We start from the raw sequence: 21,266 nt of genomic DNA on the forward strand, positions 1-21,266 counted from the left end.
ATTAATGTTAAAGCCTCTATAATTGAAACAAAAAACAATCAGAGACAAATACCACGTTCGGCTTGTTTTAAGTCAACTTTAAGTCACCTGAATGGAACTCAAGATCAAAAGAGCATTTTAGAAAATCTTGGAACAACACAAGAAACAAGTTTTATTAAGGCAACATAATCCTAACTAGTTTGTCACAAAATATACCCGTATTCAATGTTGCAAACTAGTTGCTTTAACATAATTTGCTACTTGTGAACGAAACAGATTGAGAAAACAATGTTCAAGCTAGTCTGCTGTAAAAAGAATCATGGTTTTTCGTCGAAGATTCCTAATCATTTTTTTAAACGATCCTTGGCATAACCTAATAAGCTGCATTGCAAATTGTTTGTAAAACCATAGAATGCCTTTTTCTCTGATTTTCTAATGAGAGAAACATAATTGCTTCCTCTAGTCTTTGTGTATTTTTGGTTTCGATAGACATTATAGATACTTCCAAGTGCTTTGTAGTAGGTACTGTTAATCTTATTTGGAAATTACGACACATTCGTTTGTATACTCGTTAGGAATAGTTTAAAATATTTTCGCAACGTATCAAATTTATTTCTCTCTTAAGTTGTTCAATTCCTAACTGGACTGAGTATATCACTTTGGTTTCCAGTAACCAATTCACTTTCATCCACTGTCCAATTGTAGCTGCGTACCTTGAGTTATGGGTAATTTGGTTTCGTTCTACGAAGTCACTCACTTCACTTTCTTTTTCTGGATGAGACAATTGATCCTTGGATGTAACAAGTTTTGTCAACATGAAAAGAAACGGCTTTGGTGAAACTTTTGACCGTTTTCTATGATTTGATTGAAGCAAAGTGGATTCCTGACACTTGGACCCTACGGTTCTAAATTTTTATTGTTTTCCGCTCTTGAGACCAGAGATGCCAGGTAAAAATTTCAAATATATTCAGACAGGGTCGGAAAAGTCTGCATATACGAAAAAAAAATGTGCAGTCAGCAAGGATGTCTTGCTGGCAGCCATTTCTCTATAAAGTTTTCTAGGCTAAAGTGATTTGGCGAGCAAAGTCTGTAAATTTTGACAAAAGTACTATGTACGAAATCTGCAAATTTACAGACAAATCTGCGAATCTGGCTTCTCTGTTTGAGACTTAGAAAACATTTACTTTTCTTCAACGTGTTGAAGATTTCAGTGCATCAGTATTTCTATGTCAAAATGGCAATCCCAATGCAAAATACCATTAATAATAAACCGAAAGAAGTTCAACATTCGTTAGATTTGAACCGGAATTTGTCAACATTCTCTTCAACATTGGACGATAGTGTAATTGCCCTTTTTTCTGTCTCTCTCTCTCATCACTAATGACAACGCGCATACATAGGCTACTGCGACAACGATCTTCAATTTTCAATAGAGCAGAGCGACGGCGTCTGCGGTGATCATGATGGTGTCGTTGCCGCAATAATGATGATGAAGAGCAGCGAGCAACCCGCAAACGAAAGTGAAAAGTAAAAGTTTTGCTTTCCGAATTGTTTTCACGAGTAGTGTGTACCACCGGCCCCTTCCTCTACTACCACCCACCGAATGTTCATTTCATGTTGGCTTTCGCTTTCCTCTGGTTGCTTTAATTCAAAAGTCTTACCAACAATAGTCGATGGGGTCATTGACACTGGCCGGTATGGCAACTGGGCCTCCAAACCAAAGCATGCTGTGCATATCGAAATTTGATCAATCGTAGCCGTGCCTAACCGGATCAGCTGGATACTGTTTTCGATTCCCGGGTTGCTTCGTTTTTACTCTTTCGATGGGCTCGAGTCATGAAAGCGAAAGTTTTGCATTTATGCAGGGTTTGAGTTCGGAGCATACCATTCCACTGTTACAAGGTGGTGTACGGTTCAAATTGAAGCTTCATGCGCATTTCCAAAGGAAATTGTTATTCCTGAGTAAATCTGATGTTAGAGGTATTTTATATAATCAATGTGTTGAAGAATGCTAGAATTTTATATTCTAGGGAGTAAACAGTTATTCAAATTATAAAATAGAACTTTTTTAGAACTTTTCTGTTGGGACATCTTTTCTATATAACTTGGAAAATAATTTCCAAAATAAACGTAACTCTGTTTATTCATTTTTGCGATTCGCATTCCGCTCATCAGTGCATTAGCAGATTATGTGGATCTGCTAATGCCACGTCGCGGATCAACATAATCCGCTAAGCAGACGTAAAGTACTTGCTATTTACAAGCCACTTGCTCTGTTTAAAAACCGATTTCAGCTATGTCGGTTGCAAGTTTCCGGTTCCGAAAGTCTTGGAAAACTTTTCATTTTCTCAGAGACGTCTAAAAGGTTTTTATAAATTTAGACTCAAATGGAAGGATTATTTTTTTATTCATAAAACTTTTATTTCGGCTCAATCGTTGCTCTTCGGCTTAACGTGGCCGTATAATAAAAAAAAGGAAATTATTTTTTTCATTGCTGGATCTCGTTGTCATCTTCTTTCTTTGCGGAGAGGCGTTTCCATTGCTATCCAGCGAATGAGGAGAAGACAGTGGTTCGCTATTCACGCTCTCGTCCATTGGTTCGGTTTCACTGTTGTTGGCGGAACGATCGTTATTTGCTTATATTTGTCTGGGGGTTGGGTGCGTTGTAAGCTGTAGCTGGCGTACCTTATTCTGCATATTTAACAACTTGTTTCGTTGAAGAGCAAGCTTCATAGCTATTGATGGCTGTCTCCGAAGTACTGGTTTTTTTGGGAGGGATGTCCTTTGGTGCAGACGTCTCCTTGTCCAGTTTTTCACATGGCTTACCATAGTGAACAGCTTTTTGGAAACACTGACATGTGGCCATCAGATTGTCATAGGTAACAAGTGATTTGCACGGGATTATTGTATCCTGACCGAGAATCACATAAGAAGGTAAAGGCCTCTTCAAGCGCATGTGAAACAAACGTACGCCATTTAGAATACCAGGGAAAAAAGTTCTTCAACTTTTCTTTTTCGATGGAGAGAATATCTCCGTACTGGGACATAGTTTTGCGAATATAATGATCGATGACGCTTGATGGGAGATCATGCACACGCACTTCTATAGTACTATCTATCATATATACTGGTATTTAATAATTAGAATAATTCTTTACACTTTAATTAATTTGGATTCCGAAAAATATTTTAATAAACATATATTATCGAACTTAATCCGTCAAGATAAAAATATATTGATTTCTATACAATTAGATTAAATTCATCATCAGTATTCAGTATTCAAACATCTTTTAGATCTAAAACAACTTGTAGATTAAATAGTATGTTGCATGCGCATACGTTCAATTATTACAGCAACTGACTTTGAATCTGTTAGATAAAATACATAACATTCAATATGTGGAATAAATCCCGCAGCCGAGGGAAACGCGTAGAAAGTTTTCATGCAAAAAATAATACATTTGCTCTGAAAGTACCGGTTAAGATGTTATGCGGTTATTCCAATTCAAATTACCTTCTATGTCGAATATACAAAAAAAAAACAGGAATATGTTCATTTGATAGAACGTATTGCTGAGAATCTACGAATAGTTTAGGCTTCATTTTTCCAAATTTTTGCATCTAATAGGAAACCGATACCCATACGTACAAGATCCTGTAGTTGAATTCTTGAACATTAAAGGCAGTGAAACTGTTGACTTCGAAGTAACTCTGGAATCAGGGTAGGAAAAATAGAGATCTCAACTGATCTAATCTTTTTAAGTTCAATTGTTCAGTAATCTTTGAATCACATCGATCAAAATCAATACTGATACGTGCATGCACTATTTAGATTAAACCCAGTAAAACGCTATTTGACATGAATTTGATTTATAGAAGTAACAGGAGCGAATGGTGCGTTGGATTTGGCGCAGCAAAATACTGCACTCCTGTTTCTTCAGTGTATGCTATTTAAGCTAAATAGAATATTGATCAGCTGCGTAGCACGCTTTGTGATTGGACATGTTTTTCTTATCCTTATAATTAATTATTATTTATCGCAGCATGTATGTTAATATTATTAGCTGTTGTACTCCATCACGGCGGTATTACTGAATGAAATAAACTCACCTAACGAGCCTCGAATTATTGATATCGAATAATCCATATCCGAGAAATTGAGTGGTTATCAGTTTTGACGTTTACATCACTTATGCCATTATATCACCGGAACCGTAAAGGACAGATATTTGAACTTCAAACCTGTTTAATGAACACAAAGTAGCATTGAAATTAGCCTAACTTTGTTGAAATGTTGATTCCAAATCAGACAGTGACACTGATAACGATGAAGACATTTTTAAATTCCAAGTAAAACTAAAATTTATATTATCATAAATCATTCGTTCTAAAATTCATTCTAATATCTACAATAAATATGTGATATGAAAAGAAAATACTGACTATTTTGATTTGCTGTGAATAAAAAAATGCTTATTTCCACCCCTGCTATGAAGTATACTTCTAGGAGTGTTTATGGAAATGATTTCTACCCATGATTCAAGGCCGTAAGGATCCTACTGTCTTCTGATCAAATCTTGTGTCTGGTAGAATTGTTTACCACTAAAAATGTTACTTTCGTTCGTATAAAATTTTTTCCCCGCAAATTCGAGCGATTGAAGAATTTTGGGCATTGACGACATGCCTTGGTAGCTGAAATCATTTTACAGTTTGCTGAAGATTGTACAAATAGTCCAAATTTATGTTCAACAAGTCAGTGCTAAATCTAATGAAAGAACGTTCGCGGGAAAGTGCGCCATCTCACCATCGTTTGATAGCAAATGTCGAGAAAAGCCAATCGGTTGTGCCAGTCTAATATTAACAAAATACCCGCTTAAAAATAAATATCTAACACTTTTGTATTGTTTCCACTGAAAACTAAGACAGCCTTTATGTTATCGAAATAACGAAAACTTCCATGTTAAAGCCCTGGAGCCAAATTGTTCAGTTTTGAAACGGATATTTCGGTAGAAACAGGAATCATTTGCTTTCAAACACATAATTATATGGATGGTCACATCTATAAGAAAGATGTTTTTCGTTTCTGTTTTTTTTTTATTGTTTCTGATAATTTTCCTAATTAGAAAAGGATAAAAACGATGGTGTGTGGATTTGTATAGTGGACAAGTTGGGAAACCATCACATAATGAATTTTCCCCAAAAGAATGCCGTCAAAATGCCCATTTTACAATACCTACAACCCATTTAATGAATTCAGAGCTTTTACAAAAGCGGTCCAAATAACCATCTCCGGGATACCGGGAATGACTCACTATTTCTATGATGAGAAGTGAATTCAATTTAGCTGTTTGTCATTTAGAGAAAAACTTCAGCCGAAAAGCAGAAGTGCAATCCAATTGCTTTTTTTCTGCTAGAGTGCAAATATTGCTCATACCTTTAATCTCTGCGTTAAAATTATAATTTGAAAACGATAATACCGTTCCGCTTGTGAATACACCTAGACCAAACAAAACTATGCAGTACAATTAACTAGTCTAATTACTACCAGTTTCCAAAATAAAAGTCACTTTCCTTCGAATTGTTCGCCCGAAACGAACTGCTCACAAACTCGTGGTTTACTTTTTCCGCTCCCGACCAGCTACGATGAGCCGTTTGAGCAGCTATTTTTATTATTATCTGAGCTTTGAAGCGTGGTCGAGCGTGCGAAAAAAAATCTTCAATAATATCAATCCAAGAGGCTGCGTAAAAAAAAAGCGAAAGCCAACGACTTAGTTCACGTTCGGTCGACGGTTGCCGGCCATTGTTTATCACTTACATTTGTGCGAACCGACAATCGATCGTCTCTCGTCACTCCAAATCGAGTAGAAGTGACCACAGGGAAACCCAGAAGAAGATGGAGCATATCCAAACCCGGAGAAAGTTGTTTATCGGACGGGGATTCGTTATATAATGTTTATATAACTCACACTCCAGCTCTGGCGCAATCCGTAATGGAAGACAAATCGAAGCGAGAAATGGAAAGATTATGTAAAAGAAATACGAAATAGTGAAGCGAGCGGATGCTTGCAAAGTGAAGACGTCAGGCGGCTAGCCAAGCGCAGGAAGAGGTGATTTGAGGAGAAAGTTGAAAGCAGAGGCTGTAGAAAAGCCTACGGCAGATCGTAGAGGAAAAACTACAAATCCGTCTGTGAAGTTTGATACGGATACCAGTCGGGGTAGTGTGCAGCGTGGCGCAACACGAATCGCACAAAAACAAAACACCTAACAGGCATTGATTGCAATGGTTGATTGCTTTGTCTGCGGGTGGGAGAAGAAGAGGGATTTCTCTACTTTCTTTTCGTTTTTATTTAACTTTCACTGTTTATTTTTTAATCGGGCCAACTACACCACTGAGGATTTCGAGTGAGTGAGTGGCTTTTACTGAATAAGCGCTAATCGCTAGGCTAGGTACCAGGCGATATAGGTTTAGGAAACGCATCGACCCTATCAAACATCAAAGAAGGGCAAAAAGATTGCTGCGAAGTGAACCGCAATTTTAAGAACTTGTTTCAATTGATTCATTGATTCATTGATTGATGATTAATGCGGTATCGATTAATGTGATTGATTTCTATTCGGAACGTGGGAGATTGCTATTGTATTTGTGTAAGTGACTTTTCGCCTTATTCCAGTAGTAGATGTTTTGTGCATTGTATGACAAAGCAATGCTTGGGAGCAACGTGAAACACGATTTTTTGTATCGTGTACAGCATCCTTGTTCATGACATTCTGGCTCGGACCGATTTTAGCACGGTTCGTTTTTGGCAACATAATCGTTCGAATATGCCATATGTAAACCAGATGATGGCAGAATTTTCGAGTTGAAAGCAATTCCATAATTATATTGTTTTAAACTACTTACAGAAATAAATCCTGGAAGAACATAACACCCATATACCATTCCAATCAGTTCGTCGAGATAAGCAAATGCGTGTGTGACAAATAGCTTGACTCAATTTTTTTCGGAGATGACTCAACCGTTTTCTACGAACTCAGATTCATATGAAAAGTCGTATGCTCCCAAACAAGGTTCCTGAAATATGTTTGGTTCCGACCTCTGGTTCCGGAACTACAGGATGATATGTGAAACGAAATTAAAATTGTGTAACTCATTTTTCTCGTAGTTGGCTGAACCGTTCTATAATTCAAATGAAATCGAAGAATTATTTAAGATTCAAATGAAAAGTTTTAAGATTCTATAAAACATTTTGCTTTTCAGTCAGATCCAACTTCCGGTTTCGGGGATATAGGGTGATTAGTATAAAAATGTCTATTTCACATAAATTAATCAGGTTTATCGGGTTAGCAGATTTGAATAGTCGATAACCAAATAAACTTATTTCAGTTTTAGTGGTATTCAGTTTTCGAATCGGAAGGTACCCAAAAATTTAATTCGCGCTACGATTTCTCAAAGATGTCTAACCTGTTTTTTAAATATTTTGAAACAAATGTAAACTAACAGCTACTCAGGTGAATTTATCTGACTTCAAAGATTCAAATTAAAATAAACATATAGTCCCATACAAAATTAATTATTTTAGCCAATTCTGACTTCCGATTCTGGAATTACAGGATGATGAATTTTTAAAATTCAAACCGATATAGAAGATGACAATCCCGAAATGCTTTAAAGTTGGACTCAAACCTATTGCAATTTATTCGTCATATGGCCATACGAATCGGTTTTGGTTATGCTGGTTCGTGAATACCGGCTCTGTAAGTACCTCAAATTATCGTAAACTCTAAAGTGGAACTTACTTCGACATATCATGGAATCTTTAATCGATTGTCACACTTTTTCGATTCAAATTCGATCCGATTTGCAGTTTGGACATTACAGAGTAATGAGTGATTAAAATTTCAAATTGCCGCCTAAACACATGCGGATTGATAAAAAAAAGGTATTATCTCACTGCTAGGTGGATTAAGCACGTTTTTTTCAATAGCGCTGATTATACTTTGCAATTATTACTGCATTGCAAGTAATAATTGCAAAGTATCACTATCTGCAAAATCAACGATGATTATGATCACCCGAAGAGAGTTGCACAAAATCTCATCCCGTTCAATATCACTATATGGTATTGTTCCATGAACTCACACATGATAATGAAATCATTCAAAATCATCTTCACAAATCTCAGCCCTGCTGCGGATTGCCCTGGAAATGGTGATACACAAACAAGCATTCAAATCAGCCTGGTGGAAGGGCGTTTTACCAAGCGCAATCGTAGCCAAAATAGCTTCTCAGTTTAAACGCTGCACAGTGGTTCGAATCTATAAAAACGTGGACATAAATCAGTAGCTGCCAAACCGTTCCTTTAATGCATATAGTTGCTTTTAAGAAATTATTTACAAACATATACCGCGTAATTTGATTGTATCCCTAATTGTTCATGGCCTACTTTGACAAAAAATATAACCATAATTTTTTTTCTGAAGAGATAGAAAATTTTTTTTTTCGACAAACTTTTAAAACTATTAAAAATAATTTACTTTGTCAAATATATCCAAAGTCTAGGTCGCACCGTTTCGGACATACAAAGCGTTTTTGTGGCAACCCACTTAAAATCAATTTTTTATTCATAACTTGTTTCAAGTTATTTTTTATGCATACTTTGTTTGGAATAATTGAAGAAAATTAAAAATACCATATTTTTGTTGAAGGTAGTGCATAGGTTTGTTGTTTCCTGGCAAAGTTATACAACATTTTACCTTTTTTTTACCTATGATAAAATCTTGCACCGAAGCGAAATATGCAACTTTATGCAGCCGATTTTTACAAAATTTATCGGAAAAGATATGCCCAATACTATAAAAAAAATTCTAAGTGGAACTCGATGGAACTTTTTTTAGGGCATTCCAAAGTTAGTTTTAGTTATTGAATTATGACAACCCTTTTAAAACTAGTTTTCTAATCATAACTTGTTTCAAGTTATTTTTTTACATATTTTGTTTGGAATAATAGTAGAAAATATAAAATCCCATAATTTTGTAGAAGGTAATGCATAGGTTTATTCTTTTCTGGAAAAGTTATACATCATTTTACCTATTTTTACCTAGGAAACCTTGTACCGAAGCGAAATATGCAACTTAATGCAGCAAACTTTTACAATACTTTTAGTAAATTATATTCCCAATCCAATTTCTTTTATAATAAGAATATCCTGAGTACTATTCGTGTGACCGATTTTCACTATGGCCGTGCTGAAACCATGCATGATTAAGAAACGGAGGGTGTCACGCAATTGCTATTTCTGTAACTCACTTTTGCAGTGAGCGTAGAGATGGCAATTCGTTCCTGAGCTATTCCAGTGAATCGAATCTTTAAAAAGAGCTGATAGCTCACAGCTCTTTTTAAAAGAACCGCAGCTCACCAGTTCACCGCACTGGTAAGCAGGGATGCCAGGTTCACAGGTTAATCTGTGTTCCACAGATTTTCAACCTTTTGCACAGATTTAAAAAATGGCACAGATTTTCACTGATTTCTGAAAATGGTCACATATTTACACAGATTCTGAAATCGATCACAGATTTTTGAAATTGATCACAGTTTAGCACCAAAAATTACAGAGCGTTAGGAAATAGTGAGACCTTTTTCTTGTGCTTACCAAAATGATTTCTTTTAGTTATTATGGAAACGGGGAAACGTACACAGATTTTTGGCTTGATCGCATATTTTTTAAAAAATGACCTCGCATCCCTGCTGGTAAGGTGGAAACAAGCTACAAGCTGAACGGATTTTCGGCTCTTGAAGAGCGAGTTATAAACGAGAAGAAATGTGTGCATGAGCTTTTGTTCGTTTTTCCAAATGTGTATTTATCCTTCTTTAACAGATTGAATGAGCCGTTGTCAATAAGAAATCTTACGTCTCACTCAGTAGGCTAAGGTACATTCAGGGATGCCACTTTTGCAGATATTCTCAAATATGACATAATAATAATTCGCACACAAGTTAGTTCGCATAGTAAAAACGGCGCTCAAAACAAACCTTCAGTTCCATTTAAATGAGCTGATGAGCTGATACATTGAATCGATTCCCATCAGTGAGCTGATCGATTCGGAGCTGCTCACCAGTATGAGCTGCTTCGCACATCTCTAAGTGAGCGTTGAACGATTAATATATCATCTTAAAAAACTTGTTGCTTCGCGATAACTCAATTTATTTACCCGTTTAAAAATGAAATCTCTTCGTAAAGGTTTGTACTTTTGTAATACTTTTTCATATTTTGTTTGGAAAACATTTTTCCATTTTTTTAATATGTGTTGTACTTTTGATAATTTTTCGGATTTTCAATATTTAAAACCCACTTTAAAAAAGCCTAAAAAAATTGCATCAAGTTCCACTTAGATTTTTTAGAATATTGTTAATTGTCAAAAAGTAAACAAAATGAAAATCCCAACAATTTGCTTAAGTTGCGCGTGCAAGCATAAGCATGTTTATGCATGTTTACGCGCACTTTGTAGTAGATACTTAGGTAATAGAGGTAGATTCTACGTAGATAAATCCAAAAAAATTGTTTATAAAATAAAGTGAATATATCTCGAAAAATAATTTTTTTACACTATTTATATCTTCAGCAAAAATACTTCGAATGTTTTTTTCTTCAAAATGAGATAGAAAAAAAAATTTTTTTTGGGGAAAAAAAATATTTTTATTCGAAATCGGTGCTACCCCCTTATCAAAAATTAAGGTGCCATTTTCAAAAGAAGCGTAATATAATCTTGTAAAACTTCTTCGAAGACACGTTAGCTTTTAAAAATCAGTGAAAGTCAGTATAGACTTTTGACCGTCTTTTTCCAGTTTTTGACCACTGTGCGCTGGGCAAAACCCTGCACTATTTCTATAAATTAAATTCATGCCAAATAGCTTTCAATTGGGTTTAATCTAAATAGACCATGAGTATAAATCAATTCTGGAAATGAAACAAAGTTTTTTTTGTATTTAAAAGCGACATTCTTACATACTCCTTACTGTCTGTACTTATCCATTTATAAACTATTTTATTTTGAGTTTTACGCTTTGCGAAATAATTACGGATTACATACTGTACTCGTATATTAGCTGCTGGTATATTTTCACTACATTGAAAGGTGTATTGAATTCCTAAATTCTTCACAACTTCTCAAAAATCTGAAACATCCCGAAAATTATTATCCGAGTTTCCGAGGTAAGGAGTGTATCGAAATTAAGCTATCCACAAATTTTTCTTTCAAATTCTGATAAAAAACGATATTTTATTCAAACTAAAAATTGAGCATTTATTGTACGAGGTTAAACTTGATAATAATGAAAACCGGATGAAATTTAAGTTATTCCTTCATAAATTTTCGAAGTTTTGATCGAACGCTCTTCATCAAGTCCCGGACAAGTGTTGCATCGCATTTTTTGGACACTTGAGCCCAAATTTTGTTGAACTCCCGCATGTTCCCAGCAGCCTTACCAGTCTTCTTAAAGACCCTCTTCACGATTGTCCAGTAACGTTCGATGGGTCAAAGCTGAGGGCAATTTGGTGGATTGATATTTTTCTCAACGAAATTTATACCCTTTTCCGCAAGCCAATTGAGAATGGTTTTGGCATAGTGAGCCGACGCTAAATTCGGCCAAAACATTAGAGATCTACTATGCTTTTTATATAAAGGCAGCAATCTCTTCTGGAGACACTCAGATCGATAGATTTCTGCAAAAGACTTAAACACAATTTCCGGGCCCTTGTTGTTGCTCGCTTCTTCTGTTCTACACTTTGTTTCGAGATTTTCTGCTTCATGTAGGTCTTCAGGTGATTTCGCCTCTTGATACACTGTATCATTCCGACACTCGTTCCTGCTTTTTTGGCCAAAGCACGTATTGACATTGATTTGTTCTTCGTGATTAGAGATACCACTTTCTGGTCCAGTTTCGGGTTGGAAGAACCGGGTTTTCTGCCTCTTCCTGGTAGCTCATCCAAAGAATAGTTAATGATGGTTTTAACACTAACATGATGAATTCCATACCGCTTCGTCAATTTTCGCATAGTAATACCCTTCTCACTTAGCCATGTGTCCTGAACCTTAATTTTCATTTCCTGTTCAATACGCGACATTTTGAATACGCAGAATTTCAACCGCACAAACAAGTAAACAAACAAAAGCTGACCGCCAAACGCACAGCATGTTGTGATCTGAGCATTAAAAACCATCACAAATACATGCGTACAATACAAATGTATGTGGATAGCTTATTTTCGATACACTCCTTAGTATCACAATATGTGCTTATCAACTAACTAAACTAACAAGACTATAATTAGTTATATGCATTTTCCACGGAAAAGTTTTGATCTCTCTGCGGTTTCGCTCATTTATAAATTCATTATCAATGCATGTATAAAAAAAACTGCAGTCTTATCGGATCGCGCTATAAAATTATTTCTATTATTATTATTATTGTTTTAATTATTATTATTATTATTATTATTATTATTATTATTATTATTATTATTATTATTATTATTATTATTATTATTATTATTATTATTATTATTATTATTATTATATCGTTTATTTTACCCCGGTTTCGACTTCTTAGTCGTTCAACGGGGAAGCCGGTATAAAATCATTACAGGGAATTGCTTGATCAATTTTCTAAATACCAAACAAAAGGGAACAATTTTGTCTTCAAACATACAGAACTCTAAATTATCTCCTACGATACATCGACCCGAAAACAGTCTAAAACATTACTCCTCTTTTTTGACTGCTCAATGCCCAGGGTCTTTGAACTGCTGAATTGCAATAAAATTCAACTTGTTTTCTCTCTATCTGTTTTTTTCCAGAGTTTGATGGAACCACCGTTCTATGTCGTGTGTGTGGTGATAAAGCTTCCGGTTTCCATTACGGTGTGCATTCCTGTGAGGGATGCAAGGTAAGTATTGTTGTTGTTTCTAGTCAATTTGTCACCTATGCTGTCGAAGAGAAGGCATGAAGAGCGAAACTCAAAAATCGAAAGATTAATGACCTCTCGTAACCCCGTTTACTATCTGACCTTTGTTGAACCGCTAGAATATAAGCTCGCATACAGACATACATAGCAGTATAGTAGGCGCGCATGAAGTTGAAGAAAAATTAAGCACATTGACCGACTGATGCGCGATGATGCAGTGGCCTGCTTGGATGCATGCATGCATGCATGCATAGTGTGCGTTGACTTACTGCACGGGGTAACGACGGTGTCGATGGTGGTGCTGATGACTATATGCAGGCTGAAGTGACGCTTCGGAAGGGGCGTAGAGCGCATTCTGCCTGCTAAACGGTCGTCAAACTGTACCGTTTTACTGCCTCGTCATCACAGACAACAGTGCCAGCAGCGGACAGACGAGTTGCTGGTTAACTTACTACTGACGACTACTGATGGCATGCGAAAAGTTATTAATACACAAAGCGATGATGGCAATGATGTTGAAGCACGGGGTGAATGGATGGAAATACCCTTGAATGAATCACATTGCTGGTGTTGTTTTGAAACTGGCCTTTAGTGGAATGCTTCTCGTTTTTCTTTCCTTCATTTGGTAGTTTGTTTACTGTTAAAGTTCTATAGACGACGATGACTGTGTACGGCATAGGAAGAAGACGACGACGTGTGTGTGCTAGAAGAAAAATCGAGGTTAAAACGACTGGTGTATTTTTTCCTAGCCGGCCGTTGGATGAAACCCGCACAGTGTGTATGTAGTTTCTCCTACTTTGTTTAATCACAGTTTATTGACTTTTGTACGTAGGTTAGTGACCGGCCCCGGGCCGCAGTCGTTTCCAGAAGTGAACGTCTCCGCTTTTCTTTCCTCATCGATCGGCTCCGTATTAGTTGGCTGCTTCACCGAGTGGCAAGTGATACTACGGTGACGTTCACTTGTTCACGATTGTGAGGAGTGGAAAAGCGGAAAGGCAAGGGTTGTTGGCCTGTCAAGGAAGCTTCGAAAATATCGAATAGCAGCTGATTTCATTAGGTAGGATCAGCTTCGCAATGTTGCAAAGAGCAATAGCAGGCATAATTTTGAAAACAATGCAACAATTTTCATAGTTACAGATGAATTTATTTTATATCTAATCAAGTCTCAGTTATCAGAACTTACTTTGATGACTTCCAAAGCATGCTTTGGTTAATGAGTTCAGTGTTTGATTGTTTAGTCCCTGATAACTATTACAATTTGATTTTAAAAATGTTGAAACTTGTCTCAATAGTTTTGAAAATTTCGACACAAATATTCCGTTGTATTGCATTGTCCTCACGTATTAACAAAACAAAGCAAATACAAAACGTTTTCATTATTTTTAAAAACTATACGTTTCGTTTCTACGCAAGTTCATCTCCATTAGTTTATACGTCTTCACACTCACACTGTGTATTCCGCTAGGCATAGAGCTACTATGTTAACAATTTCATCTTCCAAACAACCGGCTAATGTTACTCGCTGAACTGTCGTTTAAGAAAAACTGCATTACAAACCCATTACCAAACCCTCATCGATCTCTGCTTTTGGCCGATCTATCGCCAAATAGCCCGTCTAATGTTGTTGACCGTCGAAGTTGCGATTATTTATCGACCCACCTAAGAAATATTCCATTCTAGTGGAGTTTTCCACAGTTCAATGACTACACACAGAACGAGTTAAGGTGCTGTAGAACCTCAACATCTTTTCCAACCCTCTAGCCACGAAACCTTGCCCCAACCGCTGCACCAATATTACAGCATATCTATCACAACAACCGGACCTGACCATATTCTCCCGTGCGGTTCGACTTGAACCTCGACGCGTTTGCTACTCCACTCTGCCAACTAACGAAGCCAAACGAGGAGAAACTCAAAGGCCGATAAACTACATTGATCGGTCATTGACTGCAGTGCTGGAAACTCTTGTATGCTGGCATTATACCACCGACCGCGACCGCACCAGCATTACTCGTCTGGTCTTGGCTCACCAACACCAGGCAGTAGGCCCTTAGGTTGCTTAGACTATTAAGAAGAAGTAAAAAAAAAACAAGTTTCTACCAACGTACGAGTCGAGTGTCGCGCGCGCAAATTAGTAGCAGCATAACCAAGCGCACGTTATTTTTCCTTCCTTCGCGCACTTCAACATATCTCTAGGTGCCGTCCTGCGATCGCGCTTGCTGCGATCGTTGCATATTTTTAGCTCAACCAATCCTGCGCTGTCCCAGAAAACCGAATTGATCTGAGCCATGTGGCTTCCCATCGTTGCCTGCTGCGTACTGTTTTGATTTATTATTATCAGTGCACTAGTCTAGGGATGCGATTGGTTTATTTTATATGTTCATCTAAGTTTTGCATTTCAACGAGACTTGACAAAATTACATCAAAATATTAGAACTATTTTATACCACACATAATGCATAGTATTGATCTCGGCAACAGAATTATCATCTGTTGCTATCTAAATGATTCTTCTTCGGCTATAGTACGAGAAATAATAAAATCAAGTTGCTTGCGAAACGCGCGGCCGGCTAGAGTTTGGCATTGTCTAGTTCACCGACCCGGCCGGGCTCGGGCCCGGACCGTTTGACCAGTGGCGGGGTAGCAGCTCACTTTTAGCACAACTTATCGAGTCAAGAACTGTCAATGTTCTCTGTGTCGCTGGTTGAATGCCTTGCAATACTTTGCACATGTGAGACTGACGCTAAACTACCAACTAAAAAGACTAGAAAGAAGTGCGCAGTGTATTCGCAATTCGCGTGGTTTGATGCGAACCGGTTTTTCTTCGTGCGAGGTTAAAAATTGACGAAACTAAACAGTAGCGTTTGGAAAACCTAGCTGCGAACTGCACGCTTCGGATGTCCTTGAAGGCATTTCTAATTGAACAGTTTTCCTTAGCTGCTACTGCGATTGCCACGATAACCGGTATGGCATGATCAATTTTTTTACCCTTCAAATGGTTATTCGCATTAGCACGACTGTGTTTTGTTCGGCACGAGTTCGATTTCGGAGAGGTAAACGTTCTGAAAAACAAATGATTTTTTTTTCATCGAACAAGGATGATTTGGAAAGTTTGTGTAGGAGGATCGTTTGGGCTATACCATCTTAGAAAACATATTTTCGTGCAAAAATAATGATGTTTCACATCAATTTGTCTTGAAAAATCCTTTTATAATCCGCTTATTGTTGTGGTGATGTCTATACCATATTTAGAAGATTAAAACCAATTGCACCCAGCAAATCCGAAGTTGGAAGTCTGATCTAGGTAGAAGTCAGCAGCAATCTATGGATCATAGTACAGTTCATTTGAATCTAAGTTTGTGAAAATCGGTTCAGTAGTCTCTGAGAAATCGAAATGAGTATTATTTTGGAGTTCTGATCACTATTTTCGGTATTTTCGGAACCGGAAACCGGGACTTGACATTGCCGATGTGCGCTTATTTGGCCATCAACTAATAAAATCTGCAAACTAAACGAATTCACTAATCAGTTTGATGAGATTTGCTGCTTTTCAAGCTCCCATCTTAAGACGCCATTCAATAAATTAACTAGCTGACCCGTCGAACTTCGTCTCGCCCGAAATTATTGTTTTGAATTTATGTTTTCTAATAGAAAAATTGTCAAACGTCCTAAGCGGTTAATGTATCCATTATTTGACTGATTACTTGGATGCGGCGAATTCATCTAAATATATTGTCAATATGTTAAAAGCTCTTGTTACGCAAAAATTGAGCAAATGCATCGATCGCCATGTCATCTTTTGAGTCCAGTGCATCAAACAGCGATGGTTTCTCAAACTGATGGTTTCATATGGGATAAAAAGTAAAGCAAACATAAAGCAAATCTCTACTCTTCCTTGAGTACTATGACTCTACAATTTGCATCCTCTCACGATCTCTAGTTAGTTTGATATTGTAAAAAAACCGAAAGATAAAATGAGTAATTCTGGGACATTCGAAAATTCAAGTTACCATTGTGTTATCAAATTTATTAAATATTGTGTCCATTAACTTTTACATGAACACTGCATTCGTTTATTAGTTGTATCAATAATCGTCTCATTAGTCGACACCACATTATTCTGCTTAGTTCTCCACCTACAATTAACGAATGGTGGAGTTCGGTCTTGAGAATGCACATCAGAAAATTCCATATCCATATCAGAAAGTTTTACGGTATACCTAGAACATTCATATGCGTTCCATCATTAATCATTTGGCAAGCAATTATGTTGATACCCAATTTAGCACGTGGCTCGGAATGACGAATCACATGAAACAAGTATGCATTTGAAAACTTCACACAAAACAACTCGTTGCGCGCCAAAAGATTCTTTCAGCGATCTAGTATTCCTTTCTTCGACGGCCAAAAACCTTATGCAACTCGTTATGCGCCAAAAACCTATCGATGATCTAGCAAACATAGGCGACTTTTTCAACGGAAAATTCCATCGTCCGTACAAAACAACTTTATGGATTTTTCCCACTTTTCCGGTGGATTTCCCTAAATTTTTGGATGTACGAACATGAATCATGTAAATCAGTCCATCCGTTCTTAAGTGACCTCTTCATTTCTATGTATATACATATATATATATATATATATATATATATATATATATATATATATATATATATATATATATATATATATATATATATATATATATATATTTATAGTTTGATTAGTTTGTACTTAACACCCTGGACCATTTAAATCTAAAATTGAAGAAATCGGTTCACCCGTCTAGGTGAAGAAATGAGTGATATTGAAGAGAAACAGCGAACAGCGAGCCTTTAAAGTCAATCTATCGAACAGAGAAAACAGACTCTAACTGATTTTCTTATACGAGATGACTACTGATGCTGAGATGAACGGGGGTACCGCCATATCAGTTCCCCTGCTAAACTTGACGAGATAAAAGTGGTCATAGCTTAACAAAACGTTGCTATCCAAACCAAATGCGTGAAAACAATTCCAAACGTAGTTCAACTTTTTCTATCTCTTTTTGAAGAAAAAAATATTTGAAGTATTTTTGCTGAATATATGAATAGTGTAAAAAAATTATTTTTTGAGATATATTCACTTTATTTAAAAAACATTTTTTTTGGATTTATCTACGTAGAATCTACCTCTATTACCTAAGCATCTACTACAAAGTGCGCTTAAACACGCATAAACATGCTCATGCTTGCACGCGCAACTTAAGCATATTGTTGGGATTTTTAACCTGTTTTAATAACCTATAAGTTTGTGTAAATCGATTTAGTCATCTTGAAGAAAGTTTGTTGATTTGCAGTTTCTAATCACCATTTCATATTCTTTCGAAAACGGATTCAGATGACCGGAAAAGCCGAAGCTGGTTCGTTTGCCAGCAAACAATATGAAACGACTTTGACATTGTTTTTTATATCATTTGTTTTACCCCAGCTTTATATTCTTTTATTGCCATACGTAACCGTTTCTTTTTCTTTATAGCTTGTACGAAATAGAACAAAGCACGCATCGTTCGTTTTGTGTTTTCTTTTTCCACCGTATCACGACGTACCGGTGTTGTACATATTGTCATTCTACATGGCGATTTGAAAACTTTGACACTCATCGTCTTGTAACTGCGGAAATCGGAGATAGGATCTGGATGAAATTTCCATGTAACCATGTAACTCCGGAACCGGAACTAGGATCCAAGTGAAATTCAATAGCATGCCTTGGGACCATAATACCTTTTATTTGTATCTTAGTTTGTGAAAATCGGTTCAGCCATCTCTTTGCTAACGAAGAAATTCAACGATTGGGCCCTTTTTGGACCAACAAATCCGTCAATGACTGTTTTGAGCTATTTTCACCTTATGAAATAATCAAATTTACAATAACCAATCACAACGTTCTGTTTGTTCTATATCTCCTCTCGTTAGCTCCGCCTTATATAATGTACTCGTATGATGACGGAAATATTTGAAGAGAGCCCTTCTACGCAATTAGTGTTATTATTTGTTTCACTCGCACCGTGTGCAGAACATTTTCTCTAAGGAATGTACGGTGCACCAAACAAGCGACAATTGTTTCCATCGAAATTCAGCAGCTGGTAAAAAAGGCATTCTTCATTGTATGACTTTTTCAAGACCAAAAAAATGATCTCCAGAGTGCTTTCATCAAAATATCCACCTTTTTCTATTCCTGGCATTGTCCATCGATATCTACAATCTTTGCTGTAAGCTTCTAAATTTAAGTCCAGAAACATTTGCATCTTGATCCCACCATATTAAGTCGCGTGAATATTTTTCTTGGGGCGGCAGTCATAACACAGTACGAAACCCACTTTTATTAAAACTGGAAGCAGGATTCCCCACAGTAGATCGCCGTTACCCCAATGCGACATCACCACAATAGTTGAAATTATACTAGTTTTGAGTAAACAGTTATTTAAAATAAGGAAATGTCCTTCGGCATCCTAGAGCTTAAGCAGTGTATTTTCAAATTTATACTATTGAATAAAAAAAACTCCTTCTTAACTCACCTAGTGGTGTGATAATGCCTTTCTCTTGCCATTCAAATAGTCTCATTAGAACTATCATAAGATCCTATCCTTAGCCATTAGTATTGTGAGCTTATCTAATAGTATCTTTAAAACGAGTTTAATTCTTTTCCGGAACCAGCAATCACAGTCATTTGATCTTTGAACTTGATCAATGGCCCAACAGAAGCTTTCAAACAAGCCTAAGCTTGTTGAAATCGGCTTAGCCGTTTCCGAGAAAATTGAGCTGTAAAAAACAACTTGTTTTGTCGGTTACGTCACTTACACCATCCATTCTCCGGAACCAGAAGTAACAGCAATTTGATCTTTGAACTTGACCAATAGTAGCTTTCAAACGAGCCTAAGCTTGTTAAAATCGGTTCAACCCTCTCTGCGAAAATTGCGCGTTAGAAGGTGCACGCACATACACACACAGACATTTTCCGATCTCGTCGAGCTGAGTCGATTGGTATATATCACTATGGGTCTCCGAGGCTTTGTTCTGTAGTCGGTTTTTCTAGCAATTCTAATGCCTTTATATAGATAAAGGCAAAACGGTTATTAAGCCACTTGCAACATTTCCGTGCGCTCGGTTTCATCTTGTGCGGTACCAAATTTCTATCTTGTTGGATGATACGCAATGCTTGGAAAGGCAGAGAAATGAGCTTGCGTTTACACTTATTTGATTCGAAACTTCAACGTGACACTTAAAATCTGGTAGCACCATCTTTTGTGAAACGTTGCTAACGTATTCCCAGATCAAAGAGTACTAAAAAAGATGTCAAGATGTCCAAAGTGAGAAAGAATCCAGCCCAGTGATTCTAAAGTACAATACAATGCAATTCAATGGATGATTGAAAATCAGGCGATTAAAAAAATCCAATCGAAATTTGTTTTATTTTTGTAAGAAGATGCTGAATAGAACAAATTATATCAAAAGATACTTCAATAAAGTAATTAGTGAACTAAAAATTGTTTAACAGAAGGTTTTCCGTGTTGGATATTGATCTCTAAAGAGAGTATAAATGAGGTGGGAATATTAGAATAGGTCAGAATTGTCTTGAACAAGTCACTCTGTAGAGATCAGAAACAAATTTAATACCGATACATTTCAAACTAAGCAAGTGCACGCTCAAATACATGTTTTTTTTTAAATATCAAAGACATACGATCATAAATTCTTTAAATCTGCCAAATTACTTTGACAGTATTAGAACTGATTTTCTTTTCGGTGATGTTTAAAACCGTTCGCTGTCATCTCTTGTGGCAGTTAAAACTTTTACTAAAAAGCTTACTTATTGAATTCAAGTATTCATTTTCACAATGATTTGAATATTTCCGAACACAACAACAAAAATTTCCTTAGCAGTGACGACAAAAGAAGAATACGAGTGTGTGATTAGTGAACCAACTGTCCTCAGATTCATTTCATTAGAAAACGATAAGTGAAATTAGAGTTTTTTTTAATAATATAAATTTGAACATTTGAGTTTGTTTGCTATCTCGTCAAATCATTAAAAAGTTGGATAGAATATCAACCTCAATGAATCCCTAAATGGAGATTTATAGATCTAATTTTTCAGACTAATTCATGATACTCAGAACGGAACTTCCAAGACTATTAGTTGACTTTATCAAGCTTATTAAATAATTTATTATTTTTCGTTAACTGACTGCAAATGAATAAATATCGAAAGCGGCTTCGCCACATCGTTTTGATTAGTACGCTGTCCAGTCGCTACCGCTCATTATAATCTAACTAATGCCCCG

At 36.4% G+C, this 21,266-nt stretch overlaps 1 protein-coding gene across 3 annotated transcripts in view; it reads left to right on the forward strand.

Annotated features, from left to right (window-relative positions):
* The window catches only part of LOC131439265 (ecdysone-inducible protein E75), a 139,786-nt gene that overhangs the window by 54,685 nt on the left and 63,835 nt on the right, over positions 1 to 21,266 (forward strand). For all 3 annotated transcript variants that reach the window (XM_058610069.1, XM_058610070.1, XM_058610072.1), the window contains one exon: positions 12,837 to 12,925. In XM_058610069.1, the coding sequence (XP_058466052.1) occupies positions 12,837 to 12,925 (89 nt within the window). The remainder of the gene's footprint in view (positions 1 to 12,836; positions 12,926 to 21,266) is intronic.

Source organism: Malaya genurostris, chromosome 3, assembly GCF_030247185.1.
Source record: "Malaya genurostris strain Urasoe2022 chromosome 3, Malgen_1.1, whole genome shotgun sequence".
NCBI lineage: Eukaryota > Metazoa > Arthropoda > Insecta > Diptera > Culicidae > Malaya > Malaya genurostris.